Genomic DNA, 16,713 nt, shown 5'->3' with positions numbered 1-16,713 from the left:
GTATCACCGTTTCGAAGAAGCTCCGGAACGACATTTCATTGCGCACATCACCATCCCTTCCTTCTTTTCGGTTTTGACGTCGAGCAAAGCTGCCGTGTTTTCTGTACAGCAGATAAAGTGGAATATATTTCACTTTTTCCCCGCGAATAACACGTGTTTTACGAGAAATAGCAAGTGAAAATGCCGCTCGCCAAGGACTTCTTGCACCCGCTGCCCGCTGAGGAGAAGAGGAAGCACAAGCTGAAGCGCCTGGTGCCCCATCCGAACTCGTACTTCATGGACGTGAAGTGCCCCGGCTGCTACAAGATCACCACCGTCTTCAGCCATGCCCAGAGCGTCGTAGTGTGTGCCGGCTGCTCAACGATCCTGTGCCAGCCGACCGGCGGCAAGGCGCGTCTGACCGAGGGCTGCTCGTTCCGCAGGAAGCCGTACTAATAAGTGTCCGCAACAACACACACACACGGAGAGGAGGACCGAAGGGGCGATCGAACGGGCGCCTTGTGCTGCATGACGGATTGGTTGCCGAAGGAGAGAGAGAGAGCGAAGCGGAAGCATCATTCATCTTTAATCGCCGGCGCCGTGAATTCAATCCCAGATGGCTTAAGTCCAGTGGACAAGTTGTATTCATCCCCGAAGGAGCAAAATAAAGGAAGAAATTCGGTCGCCTAATCCTGTTTGAAAGTGTGTTGTGTGCTCAGTGTCGCAAATGTGAGGTTATGTTTTTCTCCCTCGGTCGCTGGTGCCGTTGCCTGCGTGTTTCATCGTGTGCGGTAGTGTGTGTATGTGTGTGCTGTTTGACAGCTCGCGCGGTGTTTGTTGATTCGCTGTGGCGGAATTGTGTTGTTCGTTGCTGTGGCATACTGCGATTGCTAGTTCTGGTGTAATGGGAGTTTTTTTTTCCAGCTGCATGTGCAATTTCTATTCTCTCTATTTCACCACATGACGATAAAATATCGATGAGTGGACGCGTTGGATGAGTCATGGAAGCGAATGTGCAATTCATGAGGGGCGAATGTTTGTTTTGGTTTTCTCGGTGAATTCCAGGATACGGGTCGGGCGGCAATTAGATTGATTGTTAGTCCATGTAATCTCTTAGGACAAAACTTAATCAATGAAGCTCAGTGTTTTGTGTGCACAACCTGATGTTAATATGTTTTCAATAATGTTTGTTCATTTATATGATTTTCATCCTAATGTTAGCATTTTACAAATAATTGTATTTGCTTGTCGGGGTACTTTGATAACGCCTCGATTATTTCCTATGTTTGCAAACACTTATCACCTTCATTCTTGTACGATGTGCATTCTTGTTTAGCTAATCGTTGGTTAAAATTTATGAGCTATCAACTATTAACAGAATGTTCAACAATTCGCTTATGCCACAGGAACCTTCCTCCTGAATTTAAACATGAATCCGAAACTTGAGTGTAAATAGTTTTTTATTTACCATTCTACCACTAGCAGCTGAAGATCATTCAAAGATTTGGGAGTATTGTTATAATTACTACTGTTTATACTTGAAAGATACCGTTAAGATATTGTTTGCAGGGAGTTCGCTTGATTATCAATTCACTGTTCCGGGCAAAGTTTCGTTTAATTTTTTTCTTTCCGCTTTGGTAGCCTTCGGTATTTCGACTAGTTACTTCACCTGTTAGTAACGTCGAATATAAATGCATTCTAACAAACCAACTGGACATTCGTATTTCCCTATTAACGGTTAAGAGTACAAAGAATGAAGCAAACTTCGTTGGCAAGTCAAGTATTAGTTGAATCCAAGATGCAAATGCTATCTATAGCGACTTCTAAAGGCTCCGCACGTTCATATTACTCAAAACATGTAATTTAAGGTGTAGTAACCTACGTTAATAAGTTCCTTCTACTCAAAACAACGAACATCAATCGGTGTTACTTTAAAAAAAAGGCTAGGAATTACAGCACATGTATCAAGGGAACGGAATTAGCGAGCTATAATACAACTATGGCCAGCAACAGTGCATATCACATACTTTCAGGCGTTTGTGACAATTTGATGGCAAGCTGCCATGCGCATCGCATACTTTTAGGCGGTTTTGGCAGTTTGATTCAAATCAGTTACGTAGGTATACCAATTCGATCGCTTGACAATTAAATGATCTGATACCTTAAAAATGTGAGAAAAACATAACGCGCGGGCCATTTAAAATTAAAATCAATAGTGTCCATAAGCTTGCATTCTACCGTTGGTTTAACACTGTCTCGTAATATCTCCAAGCCATCCTTTCGATTGTAACTCTGTTTGCCCTAAAATTGCTATTTACTGTTGAATCTCAATAAACTAGACCGTACGTTACAGCGCAACCTTTATATTAGTATGCAGCTTATGTGCCGTCAGCTGGTCTGCCAATGTCGCTCGATTCCACCACGTCAGCTGCCAGCTGCTAGGCGTACGACCACTGGAACGGTTCATCCAAATGTCGTACGATCGTCCACCCCCGTAATGTCCTCCAAAAAATCACGTATTCTTTCGCATTATCTTCACGCCCCAGTCAGCAAGCAACCAACAGTCCAAGGATTCTTACTAACCACACTCCAATCGGGGTATATAAAGCACGCACGAAATGTTTGGAAATCAGTTCACTTGCTAACGCATCCACAGCAGCATTTGCCTTTCTTCTCCAACGCAAACCACCCAAAACCAAACCCAATCAAAATGTTCAAGATTGTAAGTATTACTACGAAACCGTGAGCGGCTGAACCATTCTAAAGAGAATCTTTCCCCCTTCCCATCAGGTGTGCCTGTTCGCCATCATCGCCGTTGCTTCCGTTTCGGCCAAGGCTGACCCAAAGCCGGGCGTACTGGCCTATGCTGCGGCGCCGGCCGCTTATGTCGCTGCTGCCCCGGCCGCCTACGTCGCTGAGGGTGCCGCAGTGTACGAGCGTACCTTCCACGGAAACACTGCGCCGCTGGCTTACACCTATGCCGCTCCCTACGTGGCGGCTGCTCCGGTTGCATACTCCTCGCCGTACGTTGCCGCCGCTCCGGCTCAGGTGCTGCTGAAGTAAATTGGAAAAAAACGTGACCAGATAACCATCGGATGTTTGTTACCGCTCTGCAATAGTGAAGTTGTAAATACTCTTTTGTTGACTGAATGAATTCACGCATTTGCTGTCTCTAAACATGATTGTTTCATTATCGAATCGCTCATCATGATGACCCTTACTGATAATCTGATGCTCTAATTTCTAATTGTTCTATTTTGTCCTGTTCTAGTTCCAAGTTCTCTGCTCTGAACTCTACAATTTCTATTGCCAAAAAAGGTTCCATTCCTTCCCGTTCCAAACTAAAGGGACAGTATAGTATGAAAACTTTATAAAATGTCTATTAAAAGATAGAGTTTATTTGAGATTGTTCCTGTTTAATCACACAATACAATAATTCTGAACCCGGTGGCAGATTAACACAAGTCCTTTCTGATGGCCTTTCACAGGCCTTTCTGATGTGTCGAGCGAGAAGTTGTATGAGGTATGTTAAACCAGAAAAGGATTCCTTCTCAATCCTAGTGAGCGGGCGGTAGGTTCTTTTTCTCGGGGCCCCTTGAAAGCCTGGGGCCCCACGAGGTCGCTTAGTTTGCGTACTGCTTAATTTGCACCTATCTGAACCATCAGTTGCAGTATCAGAGCTAGTGGTGGGAGCTTGAAATTGGACCTACCCGATTCCGATTCCGTTTTCGGAGCCAATTCCAGAGCCGATTCCGAAGCTAGAATCGATTCCGTTTCCGGAGCCGATACCGGAGTTGACTCCAGAGCATATTCCGAAGAGTGCCGGAATTGGATACGGGTTTGGAATCAGAAACGGCTACCGAATCAGAATGGACATTAGAACATTAGACAATTCGCTGTGGAAACGGAATCAGAATTGGAATTGACTCCAGAATTTGAAATAGCTCCGGAATGAGAATCAGTTCTTGAATTGAAATAAGAAGTTTCAGAAGCGAAGTAAATTTTGTTTTTTTTTACGGCTATCAGTACGTAGCATCATTGGACCCAAACGCCTGTTTTTATGGAGATGCCAAAACCGACTCCGAATCCGGAGCCGATTCTGATTCCAGAGCCGAATCAGATTCCGGAGCCGATTCAGTAATCGATTCCGGAAATTGAGTCCGTACCTATTATCCGTACCTACCGAACTCGATTCCAGGAAACATCGGAGCTAGCCGAAATCGATTCCGACGAACACTTCATTTTTTACATCACTAATCTGAACCACCCTGTCTGATACTGGAACTGATCCTCTACCCATAACGGTCCTGAAATTGCTTCCTGGAAGATCCTGAAATTGATGCAAAAACCCTTGCCGGTTCCGGAATTGTATCCTGGTCGGCCTTGGAATCGGTATATCGGCCTTGGAAATGGCCCTGAACTCATTTCGGTAATAAAACTTATCCTCTCTATTTTATCCCAACTTCAAGAATCTAACATCTAACTGTCTCAGTCATGGAATGAATGATGAACCTGTCGATATAGTATCTACATCGATCCAGTAACTGACTCTGCTACTGGTACACGAGCTATTCGAACCAGCAGCAGTTGTATGAAAAATTCAGCGTAAAGCATTTGTATTGCGAGATGAAATACTTAAGTCGAGGGGATATATTCCCGACGGAGATTGGTATTCTCGCCTTGTCACTGTAGAATCAGGATTAATTTTATCCATATTTTCCACAACAATCATAGTAGAGTGAAGGTTTATCTAAGCAACAGATTTGAACTCACGATGGGCAGTTTGATTGATCATGAGACTTTAATGCAGTACAACGGAACCGGAACCCTGTTGATCTACAAGGCTGAATAGTCGCAGAAGTTGTTCTAGGTGCCTTTTACACCTCAAACGACTGCAGCATCAGAACCATTGAAAGTAAGTCAATGTTTTTATGATTAGTTCTCTCTCTCTCTCTCTCTCTCTTTCTCTCTCTCTCTCTTTCTCTCTACTTCTCACTTCCGTTTGAATTGCTATGTATTAATGAAAAATGTAGCAATTAATTAGTTTTTTTAACTCAGAAGATAGTATAGAACGTCTAATTAGAAAGTAGTAACACAATTGTAATATTAAATATGTTAAAATAATTAACAAACTTTGCTGCTTTAGTTCATCATTGGAAGGCATTTATTTGGCTATAACAAAACGGAAGGCGAGAAGAAAGTTCGGCACAATTTGTCCACCACTACAGCACGTACTTGGCGGCAAGCGGAGCGCTGTAAGCGAATGGGGCAGCCAGTGCCGGGGCAGCGGCATAGGCGGACACCAGCGGAGCGGCCGAGTACGCAGCATAGGCCGGATTGATGACCTGCGAGTTGTGCGAGGTGACGACGGCCGAATCGCCAACGTTAGCGTAGCCGGCAGTGTAGGCGACGGCTGGCACGGCCGCCGGAGCAACGGCCAGTGGGGCCGAGTAGGCGAGCGGAGCGGCGGCAGCGGCGGTGTAGGCTAGCGGGGCAGCTGGCAGGAACGCACCCGGCTTGGCACTGACGCTGGCAACAGCGGCCAACAGGGCGACGATCATCTAGCGTTGGAAGAGAGTAGGAAAGATGGCGCTTTAGATCAGGATGTTCCTCAGAAAGGATCCTCAGAACAAGGATCTTACCACTTTGGAGAACATTTTTGATGGTTGTTGGAGAGTTGCTGTAAAGCTTGGATGTACTCGGTACGATTAGAGATGCGCTTACTGATGTCTACTCAACAGCTAGCGTATCGTTTATATACCTCCGCACACAACGACTCACCAAACAAATCCTTGCCACAGTCAGTGTTTTCGAAGACTTCAGGTTTTTTTGCTTTGTGCCTTCCACAACCACCCCACAACGGCTGCATTTCAACGAGATGCAAATCCACGAGCGTTCCGTTCACAACACCGCAACGGAGTGTCCTTGCAATGTCGCGCGCGGCTACCGGTGTGCCATGCTTCTTTACTTCGCTTTGCGCAGCGGCATTTTGAACAGCAGAAGAAAGTATCGAACGAACGACTTGTGTCGCGCGAGTGGGTCCACTAACCATTGGCTGGTGGAATACTAATCGATTTGAAATGGAGCTTTCGAACCATGCACGATATTGGTTATGACGCGATTGCAATCTTCACTTTCGTTGATTAATTCTGATCGAATGCAGTGATAGCGAAGTAACCTATCGTTCCAAATAAAAAAACAGGAATATGTCATCTTTGGAGTATAAAGACATTCATAATTTTAGTTGGCAGAGGTTTAAAATAACGCGAAAGAACATTTTTAAAGCGTTAGTTAAACAGAATGCATACATTTAGGCGCAATGTTCTAGAATTAGCAAAGAGACTATGCAATGTATGCAATTTGCACAACAAAATCTAATTAATTAAATCTGAAAGACATGATGAAAAGCTCATGAAAATACGAAAGATTTCAATGACCGTAAAACAATGCTAAATATAATAAGGAAAAGGTCGTTGGTTGGCAATGTCATGTATGTGATTATTTTGAAAAGTGCAAAGGACTTTGTGGCTGCTTGTGATTATACTATTCCAAATCAATCGCAAACCACCTTGCTCCCAATCCGGCCAGGTTCAGCATACTCATGCAAATAGAAAAAAAAACATAAACAAACGCCCTTGAACCAGTGCACTAAATAAAATTCCCCATCGATGCCGATGCGATATAGCCGTGGCCATATGACAGGGATCACCCCCGGTGGGACCATAATTCACCCCCAGCCTAACCAGACACATCGTTCGGTCGGCATTTCGGTCTTGCCACCTCGCTTACAACTATTCCAAAAACTCTCCAGCCTTCCAATCCTACCCGGCACTATCCGGAGTTGGCCGTTAATCCGATTTCTTGCACGACGGCACGTGATCTGCATATTAACGTACACCAAGTGCATTCATGCGGCACGCGTAATCAGGCGCTGCTTCAGGTGAACTATTTGCTACTGAACGAACGTTTGCTACGTTGTGTTGTCGTAACCGGTCGCCTTCGGGTAGTTTATTACTCACCACTGCTAGGTGACAAAATGAATGATGAAGAAGAGCACTCGATCGATCGCACCAAGGAGTAGGGAGAGGCCACGTAGTTCCTGTGCAGCAGTAGTCCTAGCCTGCATCCTACTACCATAAAGCGCACAAAAATAAGCCAAGTGGGTGGTGTGTTAACGGATTGGGTTTGCGATTTTTATCGCATATAAAAGTTGCTGCGATCGTGGTAAGGATCATACAGCAACCAAGCCTCGAACAGTTCGCCTCTTCAGCACTCCGCTCAACAACAGCACCCAAACTAAACCTCAAAATGTTCACCAAACTGGTAAGAACGATCGCCGCATCCTTCGAGTGAGCGGTGAAGATCACTAAAACATCTTGCTTTTTCAGATCTGCATTGCCGCTCTGGCCATCTCGTGCGCTTCGGCCAAACCAGGACTGTTGGCGCCGGTTGCTGCCCCGGTTGCTTATGCCGCTGGACCCGCCGTCGTCACCGCCCAAAGCTCGCAGGTCGTGGCCCGCAACTACAATGGCATTGCTCCGCTGGCGTACACTGCACCGGCCGTCGCGTATGCTGCCCCGGCCGTCGCTAAGGTAGCCGCTCCGCTTGCTTATGCTGCACCGGCACCACTAGCTGCTGCTGCGTATGCTGCTGCTCCGCTCGCCGCTCCGTACGTGGCCCCGTATGCCGCTCCGTATGCTGCCCCGTACGCTGCCGCTTATGCTGCCCCGTACGCTGCCGCGTATGCTGCCCCGTACGCCAAGGCGTTCGCTAGCCCGCTGCTTGCCCGTGCTCCGTACCAGCTGTGGTAAACCGTCGGGCCGGCTGATCGTGATGGTGCAGTCAACAGTTCCTTACCGTGCATGCCAGCAGTCTGGTGAACGTTTATTGTTGTTGAGTAATAAAATATAGTCAAATGTTTTGAAACAAATTAATTTCATGATGGATTGTCTCTGTTTGTATTGGTCCTTTCTGAGTGGTGAAAGGGGTTGTCCTTATTCTGAGCTTAAATGTATGCGATTTTGGCTTGTTTTCGCCTTAAAAGCCACACTAGTTAGAACTTTGTGGTGTCTTCGGAGAGTAGTTGAGTTCCGTGGCGTTGCACACCACTAAAGCTTGCATTAAGATTAGACGGTAGAGAATCGTGGCTCAAAGTCTTCGTATTAAACTGTCTTATTGGTTGACATTCTGTCCCAAGGATGACAAAATTGTACTATTATGCCTACTACAGGTTACACCGAAAACTCTTTTAATTCTCTTAACGCATTAAAGTTGCTAAAATTTAAAACTTCTGTCCCAACTTTCAAAGCCCATCAGCCCTTCTTCTCTATTCTTGCACAGATTTCGACAGTTAATGATTGATTTAAGAATATTCGCAAATTGGGATCGATCCAAAAACGGAACGAATCATTTGATACCCGGTACGATTAAACAGGTTCTTCCGGTTATGTACATCGCGTTGCTTTCGTTTTCGTTCCGTGTTTTCTTGCACGCAAATCACAAACGCGAATCATCAAGCAAATATCAACAGCAATCCAAAATGGATCACCTATTTTGTTTCGTGTCTCATGTTTCTTGTTTCCTCCACTTTTTTGCCCTTTTTCAAAGAAACGTTCTGTAGTTTGTTCTATGTTTGGAATTCCTATATTACAATGTATTGTATTCCTTTTACACTGTACGCAACAAACATGGCTTTGGTTATTCAATCAAACTATCGAAAATGAAGCAATCAGCAATTGCTCGATCAAGCTGTCGATCATCGGCGACTTTAACATCCACCTTATCGAGAGACGAATGAAGTAGAGATGCTCAAAGTCTCTATAAATTAAATAGCCAACCATCCACCTCTTCCTGTAAGTGATACATATTCTATACCATTCATCAACGTGTGCGTGTGCATTGTTTTTCCTAATCTTCCAGAACACCTTCCCACACACTCCAACAACTTTTTTTTGTATAGATCGTAATTTGATATTCGTATTCTGGACTTCAGCGTCAGCCAGTATAAAAGCGCGTACTTCAGATTCATTTTCATCAGAAAGTAATCAACTTCAAGTGTTAGAACAGCTGCTTCAACAGTCTTCAAACCACACATAACAAAATGTTTGCCAAATTGGTAAGTATCTTGCTCGTAGTAGGAAGTGAAGCAGAAATTAAGAATTGATTTTCACTTTCGTCCTGTGTAGTTCATCGTCGCCCTTGCCGTAGTGTGCGCTTCGGCTGATATTGGGTTACTTAAGGGCCGTTCTCTTGACTTCCCGGTAGCCTATAGTGCAGAAGTTGTACCGTCCGTTGCCTACAGCGCTCCAGTTGCCTCGTACTCGACCTACTCCGCAAGCCCGCTAGCGTACAGCGCCCCAACACTGGGATCTAATTTCTACTACCATGGCCGTACCGTAGTCGTCTAAGAGCCACGACAGAACCTCACTCCCTATGAAACACACTGGAAACGATTTCATGTAACATTATCTACAATAAATTATAAGCAATACGGCAAAGCCGTCCCTACTGAATAAAAAAACTACAATAAATTGATTGGAATTCAAAATTTCTGTCCCATCTTACGTTTGCTTCAATGTTGTAGCATGTGTTGTAACGCTTCTTCTCTATTCCTGCACAGTTTTCGGCAGGTTATGATTGATTTAAGAATATTCTAAAATTGGGTTCCAGCGCTAATCAATGAAATTAGAAAACGAAAACGGAATGAATCATGTGATACCCGGTACGATTAAACAGGTTCTTCCAGGCGAACCACAAACAGTGTCGAATTATGCATGCCAGCAAGGAATACGAACAGGTTCTAGTTCTGGATTGTAGTTTTGGCAAATAACAGAAAGAAGAGTTCCTCCACGCTTCCAAAATCCAAATGAATCGCCCTTTTGGTTACGCATCTCATGTATCTTGTTTCAAGCTTTCTAACTCTCTGTTTCTTACGAAGGTTCTGTAGCTTGTTCTATGTTTGGAATGCCTATGTTAGAATGTAACCGTTTATTTTTTTAAACATAGCTACATATTTCATTGAAGTGTCGTTATCGTCGTTTTGCTCGATCAAGCCGTCGATCATCGGCGACTTTAACAGCCACCTCTTTCAGTAAGTGATACGCATTCTATACCATTCTTCAACGCGTGTGTGTATTGCTCTTCCTAATCTTCTAGAGCACCTTCACGCAAACTCCAATATCTATTTTTGTATTGATCGTAATTTGATATTCGTATTCTGGACATTATGCCCAGCCAGTATAAAAGCGCGTACTCCAGATTCACCTTCATCAGAAAACAATCAACTTTAAGAGTTACAACAGCTGCTTCAACCGTCTCCAAACCACATACAACAAAATGTTTGCCAAATTGGTAATTATATAGTTAACCAGCAGAAGCTAGAATTTAAATTTACTTTCATTATTTGCAGTTCATCGTCGCCCTTGCCGTTGTCTGCGCTTCGGCTACAATTGGGATACTTACCCCTCGTTCTCTTGACTTCCCCGTGGCCTATACTGGAGGAGTTGTGCCCCCCGTTGCCTACAGCGCACCAGTTGCCTCGTACTCGACCTACTCCGGTTCTCCAGTGACCTACTCGACGTACTCCGGCAGCCAGCGAGCCTACAGTGCATACAGTGCCCCAGCGCTGCGATCTTCATTCTATTACAACTGACATGCCTTGTCGTTTAAGGAACACGATAGAACCTCACTCCCTATGAAACACACTGGAAACGATTTCATGTAACATTCTGTACAATAAAATAGACTGGAATTGCTTTCAACTCCTACAATGCTTGTCTTCACCGACCAAAAGCGGAACATGATCCACAACGGACCAACAAACAAATAAACAAAAACTCCTTCCCCCACTCCTCACAGCAATTGGCAATTGTTGCGCTGCAAGGCAAGGTGCAAACACGTGCAACGCGATCGCCCGATTATGCGACCATGTTTAGCATAACCCTACACAGTTTCAATGCCAGCGGCCAGCGATTATGTCACAAACGCACTGGCCACCGTTCGATCGGTGGTTCGATCAAACGCTACGGACTTAGGATCGTGCCTGGATGTGTTCGAGGCGTGGAATAGATTTATTTGGAGCGTTCGGCGCACGGGCATGAATCGTGACGGACTTCCTTCAGCAAGAAACGGGGTGGGAACGGAAATCGGCCAAACAGATGGGTAACGGTTGATAGCAACCCCCTTGAGCAGTCGCTGTGTTGGTTTTTGTTTTTTGGGGACGTTTCGGGTGGGACAAACAAAACAATGGACGGTTTGGCGTTCGTGCTTTTCCTATAAATACTCGATATACGGGTATTATTGGCTCATTACGCACTAATTGACCGTTCATCAAGCATCAGCCCGTGCCGAGGTCCCAGTGAAAGTGAAAAGAAACAAACAAACAGCTTAAAAATGTTTACGAAGGTGGTAAGTAGGACGCATTCTTTCGGAACATTCCCATCAGAGCGTTTACATCACTTCGTTCTCTCGTCATTCCAGTCCATCGTTGCTGTCTGCAGTCTGCTAGCCGTAGCGTCCGCTAAGCCACATGTCCTTACACCCGTCGGTCCTGGTGTTGTCACAGCCCAAAGCTCACAAGTGTTCGCCCGAACCTACAATGGCTTTGTGCCCTTCGCCGTACCGGCACCCATCCCGGCGCCAGTCCCAGCACCAGCCTACCATTTCGTTCTGCCCGCGGCACCGCCAGCGCCCGTGTTCTACCCGCAGCCGGTCGTTTACAATCCTCCCGCGGCCATCCCAGTTCCGGTGCCGGTTCCAGCCGTACCCGCCGTACCAGCGGTAGTGGCTGCTGCTCCCGCCGCCAAGCTGGTAGCTGCCGCTCCGGTGGCGAAAGTTGCCAAGCTGGTGCGACCGTTCCATGCTACGATCCGCTACCGATCGGTCGTTGCCTAATCGGGCACGGTGGACGTGTGTGATTGCTGCTGGTGGCGGCCCCCAAATGGCAAAACATGTGATTAAGTAGTGCTTAAGCTAATCAGTGACATAGAGACTGCAATCGAATGGCACAACTTCCTTCGCCGAAGGTGGTGTGCGGGCAGGGCGGCGATGTACGCTTTTGCTCCAATAAATGTACGGTCAATCTTTGTATCCCGTGGGAACTAACATGATTTGTTTCGATTTTATTTCGCTTCTATGGATGGAATGGTGGAAAGTTTAAGGAGAAGAAATTCAGTTCAGAAACTACATCAAAGTTGAGATGTATCCATTAGTACTATACGATATTCAAATTTCCCTATGGAGATAGACACTTTCTTCGCTTGCGTTAGTTTCCACATTTGAGTAGAGGATCATTCTAGATCAATTTTAGTATTTATCATAACGACAAACAAAGGCTTCCCTGAACTAATCCACGCAATTGCACACTAAGTCCTTACTAGAACAGGATGGTTCAAGTGCGTATCGATCCTCCGGTTTTGTAGGAGTTGCCTCGATGGACGACAAGACAAGATCGATTTGCATTCGCAAATGTCAAGAGCAATCTTAAAACGGATCGCCCTTTTTGTTTCGTGTCTCATGCTTTTTGTTTCAAACTCTCTGCCTCTCAAACAAAGGTTATGTGGGGGGATTGGGCTTAACGAAAATGTCCTTGATTATTCCAACTATAGTAAATGAAGCAATCAGCTGTATTTCTGCTGGCTTGCACTCCACACACCAAAGACCAGTTTGATCGTTTATTTCTTTTTAAGCATAGCTACATATTTCACTGCAGTTTCGTTATGCGTTTTTTGCTCAATCAACCTGTCGATCATCGGCGCCTTTGTCATCCATCTTTTCCAGTAAGTGCTACACAGTATATACCATCCATCAACGCGTGTGTGTATTGCTCTTTCTTATCTTCTAGAACGCCTTCCCACATACACCAACATTTTTTTGTATGGATCGTAATTTCGTATTCTGGATTTCATGATCCGCCAGTATAAAAGCGCGTACTGCAAATTCATTTTTATCAGAAAGCAATCAACTTCAAGTGTTAGAACAGCTGCTCCAACAGTCTCCAAACCACACACAACAAAATGTTTGCCAAGTTGGTAAGTATTCAGTAGACTAGTAACAGAGAAGCAGAAATTTAGATAATCGAATTGATTTTCACTTTCATTATGTACAGTTCATCATCGCCCTTGTCGTTGTCTGCGCTTCGGCTGGATATCCACTTCCTAGAGGCCGCTCTCTTGAGTTCCCGGTGGCCTACACTGCAAGTGCTGTGTCCCCCGTTGCCTACAGCGCTCCAGTTACCTCGTACTCGACCTACTCCGGCTCTCCAGTCACCTACTCGACGTACTCCGGCAGCCCCCTAGCCTATAGTGCCTACAGTGTCCCAGCACTGAGATCTTCATTGTATTACAATTAACGTGTCGTCGAAATCGTCTAAGGAACGCGATAGAACCTCACTCCGTATGAAACACACTGGAAACGATTTCTTGTAACATTCTGTACAATAAATTGGCTGGAATTTCTTTCAACTCTTACATTGCTTGTCTTGATTGTGTTCAATTGTTGTGCTACTGAGAGGGTAACGGTTGATAGTAATCCCCTTGAGGAGTCAACTGCACATACAATCCTTGCGAGAAAAGGATGGTCCAAGTGCGTATCGATCCTGTCCGGTCTTGAAGAAGTCTATGGAATCTTTTGGAGTCTCCCGGAAACATTACAGGTTCTACTTGATGGGCGAGCTAAGTCCTACAAGCCCATTTAAGATGGATTTGCATTCGGATCCTCCTCTCCTAGCAAGAAATAACTGTCTGGTTGCGTTGCGTAAATCAACATATCAAGCAATTCTTTATGCGCTGTTACGATAGCATAGATCCATTAGATAAAGAATAATGAGAAAAGGAATAAAAAATAAAGAATAAAGAGGCAATGTTGTACTTGCAAACAATAAATTTATATTTCAAACATAACCACCATCAACCGATGCTTCATTTGTGTACTTGTTGAGCAGATGAGATACGTTTTACAGCAAATACGATCCATAGGCACTGTAAGGATAAGCACTGTAGGCGTAAGGAGAAGCCGTGTATGCCGCCGAAACTGCCGGGACAGCCGCCGTGTAAGCGGCAGCAGCGAACGGAGCGGCCAGTGGAGAGGCCACCGCTACGGAAGGAGCAGCAACGAGCGGTGCCGAGTAGGCCAGCGGGAATACGGGCTTGCCGTAGGCAGCAGCAACGAGCAGGCCGAAGAAGAAGATCTATGGTGCGAAGGAAGAAGCGATGAGTTATCGAAAGTGAAAAAGGCTCTTGAATGGAAGTGCTTGTCGACTACTTACGATTTTGGCAAACATGTTTAAAGGATGGTTTGATTGGCTTTCGATTGAACAGAACAACTGTACCGTTTGCTGAAGAATACACTCGCTATTTATACTCTTCTAGATGCTCTCCCCCCTGTGTTCCTTATCAAATACTGCCAATTGTGGAGGAGTTACGATTAAAATGCGATCAACGACATCGCATCGTTCATGCAAACAGCCTTGCACACATTCCGACTAGTACCCTGGAGGGGCCCTGTCAAATCACTCACCTAACGGGAAGGACCCGAACGTCGTCAAGGTCAGTTCGTCGCTTCTTACGGCTGGGGTTGCGTAACTGACACCGTTAGCATGATCACGTCCGTACCGATCGCAATTGGTCAACCGCTGGTTTCAGTGTACCGTTTTTTGTAATGCGTTTATGATACCGGCGTTCGATTTCAATTTCCAGCATTAATATTCCCATCGTATGACGGACACACTGTCTGCCTCGTCGAAAGCAGGGAAGAGTGGGTGGACTTCACTGGGACCAAGTGAAATTGAACAATAATACCGTATGCAACTTGGCAGGAAGGGTTGAGTTGTTGGTGTGGGTGTGTGTTGTGGATTGGTATAAAAACCATCTTCAACTCCAACAATGGCATCAGTCGCTTCCAAGCAATCTAACAAACCTTCCAAGCCTTTCGAACGTCAGAGTTCTCCACAAAACCCAACAAGCATCATGTCTGCCAAAATTGTGGTAAGTGTCCTTTAATTCTTCGAGCCAATTATGTTCGTGCTTAAACCATACAATCCATCCCGCTCCTTCAGATCTGCCTGGCTGTGTGCGTGTTCGGTACTGCTTCGGCTGGAGTTTTCCCAGTGGCAGCTCCGCTGGCTGCGGCAGGAGTCGTCGCACCGTACGCCACCTCCTACAACGCACACACCGTCAACCATGCGGTAGCGGCTCCGGTCGTTGCGGCTGCTCCGGCCGTCGTTGCTGCTCCGGCGGCACGCTTCGTTGCACCGGCTGCTCCTGCCCTGGCCTACACTGCCGCTGGACTGCCAGCTTACAGTGCTTACACTGCCGCCGGTCTGCCAGCCCTCAGCGCCTACTCGGCCTACACTGGACTGCCCGCTCCGTACGTGTTCTAAGGCACGCGTTGAAGCAGAAGCACATTGGCATAGACTGAACATTGGGGTTCTGTCGAGACGATGCTGATCGTTCGTGTGGTCGCCACCTTCCTGCATCTAGGATCTTTTGTACATACCGTTCTTCCCGCTTAACTCAATTCTTGTCACAATCAAAATACAACACCTTTTTAGAAGGAATGTTCCTAAAAATGGATACCGTAGTTACATCTCTCCTTACCTTAGTACATCCGAAAGCCATTTCTTCAAAGAACTCCTTGCAAATTTGCTTCTTCTAGTTCACCACTCTATTTCGAGCGGATCCTGCATAAAGCCTGCATAACTCCTCCACAATGTGCATAGTAAACGATCATCTTATTCTATGGTACAACAAACAACCGTTGTCGGTCAACGCCTGCCTCTGTACACGACTAGTGGGGGCTTGGCTTTCAGCAACTTACTGATTTTACACATCACATGATAGTTTAGTCCTACGTATGGGTGCACAGTCCATTCGGGGCTTGAACCCATATGACGGGCATGTGGTTAAGTCGTACAAGTTGACAACTGTGCCACCAGACGGACCCAACAATGGCTTACTTAATTTCCACTTTCGTTCTAACAATGTCTCACACCAACCAATCGAACCATTTTTATCGAACGAACTAATTGTACTTACTTACTTATCCGGCGCTACAACTGCTTTACGGTCTTGGCCTGCCTCAGAAGTGTCCGATACCGCTCACGGTCTTGCGCCTTCGTCTGCCAGTCCGTTAATCCCGTTATACCTTAATGGCGGACGCCTCCACGCCATCTTGCTACCTCAATTTGGGCCTACCACGTCTCCTCTGTTCTTGTGGATGGCCTAAAAAGACTTCACGGAGTGAGTCATCCGTTTCCATGCGTACAACATGGCCAGCCCACCGGAGCCTGGCGAGCTTGATACGCTGTACGACAGTGAGGTCGCCGTAAATCTCGTATAGCTCGTCAATATAACGGCTCCTCCATTGTCCTTCCACACATACGGGGCCAAGTATCCTTCTGAGCATCTTCCTCTCGAACACGGATAATTCCATCAGCCGTATCGGAGAACTCATTCGTCGAAGAACGAAATTTTGATCATAGAGGGCTATGAAATGAATGAAAATGAGCGTCGCGGCGAACATTCCCGGGAACGAACGAGCTCCCCGATACGGCCGCATGTCTCAGAGGCGTATGTGAGTACCGTATGCTCTGCAATGGGATGGGAAGCGAAGCCCCATGAGGGATAATATAGGCTCTCACATCCAATTCCGACACGTCCTCGTCATGCAGAGTGGTAACGTGTGCCACCACATATCCTAGCTTGCCACTTATACGGGTATGCCACCACATATCCTAGC

General features: G+C 45.9%; 6 protein-coding genes across 6 annotated transcripts; 4 read left to right on the top strand and 2 right to left on the bottom strand.

The window, feature by feature from the left end:
• The first annotated feature begins 45 nt into the window (after window positions 1-45).
• On the top strand, window positions 46-669 carry LOC120949823 (40S ribosomal protein S27). The gene has a single exon (XM_040367354.2). The coding sequence runs from the start codon at window positions 181-183 to the stop codon at window positions 433-435; it is 255 nt and encodes an 84-aa protein (XP_040223288.1). The 5' UTR covers window positions 46-180; the 3' UTR covers window positions 436-669.
• Window positions 670-767: 98 nt separating this feature from the next.
• On the top strand, window positions 768-7,913 carry LOC120961458 (nematocyst expressed protein 3-like). The gene is made up of 4 exons (XM_049611206.1): window positions 768-2,701; window positions 2,770-3,040; window positions 7,121-7,302; window positions 7,368-7,913. The coding sequence occupies exons 1-4, from the start codon at window positions 2,351-2,353 to the stop codon at window positions 7,788-7,790; spliced, it is 1,227 nt and encodes a 408-aa protein (XP_049467163.1). The 5' UTR covers window positions 768-2,350; the 3' UTR covers window positions 7,791-7,913.
• On the bottom strand, window positions 5,121-5,795 carry LOC120949820 (cuticle protein 16.5-like). The gene is made up of 2 exons (XM_040367352.2): window positions 5,622-5,795; window positions 5,121-5,540 (listed from the first exon to the last, which is right to left on the bottom strand). The coding sequence occupies exons 1-2, from the start codon at window positions 5,634-5,636 to the stop codon at window positions 5,202-5,204; spliced, it is 354 nt and encodes a 117-aa protein (XP_040223286.1). The 5' UTR covers window positions 5,637-5,795; the 3' UTR covers window positions 5,121-5,201.
• A 2,951-nt stretch (window positions 7,914-10,864) lies between the features above and the next one.
• LOC120949819 (calphotin-like) lies at window positions 10,865-15,544 on the top strand. The gene is made up of 4 exons (XM_049611205.1): window positions 10,865-11,385; window positions 11,458-11,862; window positions 14,838-14,960; window positions 15,032-15,544. Exons 1-4 carry the CDS (start codon window positions 11,371-11,373, stop codon window positions 15,353-15,355), a joined length of 867 nt encoding a protein of 288 aa, XP_049467162.1. The 5' UTR covers window positions 10,865-11,370; the 3' UTR covers window positions 15,356-15,544.
• Window positions 12,902-13,445, top strand: LOC125906826 (uncharacterized). The gene is made up of 2 exons (XM_049607416.1): window positions 12,902-13,007; window positions 13,085-13,445. Exons 1-2 carry the CDS (start codon window positions 12,993-12,995, stop codon window positions 13,325-13,327), a joined length of 258 nt encoding a protein of 85 aa, XP_049463373.1. The 5' UTR covers window positions 12,902-12,992; the 3' UTR covers window positions 13,328-13,445.
• LOC120949824 (cuticle protein 18.6-like) lies at window positions 13,840-14,470 on the bottom strand. The gene is made up of 2 exons (XM_040367355.2): window positions 14,243-14,470; window positions 13,840-14,164 (listed from the first exon to the last, which is right to left on the bottom strand). Exons 1-2 carry the CDS (start codon window positions 14,255-14,257, stop codon window positions 13,931-13,933), a joined length of 249 nt encoding a protein of 82 aa, XP_040223289.2. The 5' UTR covers window positions 14,258-14,470; the 3' UTR covers window positions 13,840-13,930.
• Window positions 15,545-16,713: the final 1,169 nt, after the last annotated feature.

The sequence above is a fragment of the Anopheles coluzzii genome, chromosome 2 (assembly GCF_943734685.1).
Source record: "Anopheles coluzzii chromosome 2, AcolN3, whole genome shotgun sequence".
Lineage (NCBI taxonomy): Eukaryota > Metazoa > Arthropoda > Insecta > Diptera > Culicidae > Anopheles > Anopheles coluzzii.
This window is presented reverse-complemented; position numbering and strand designations above follow the sequence as displayed.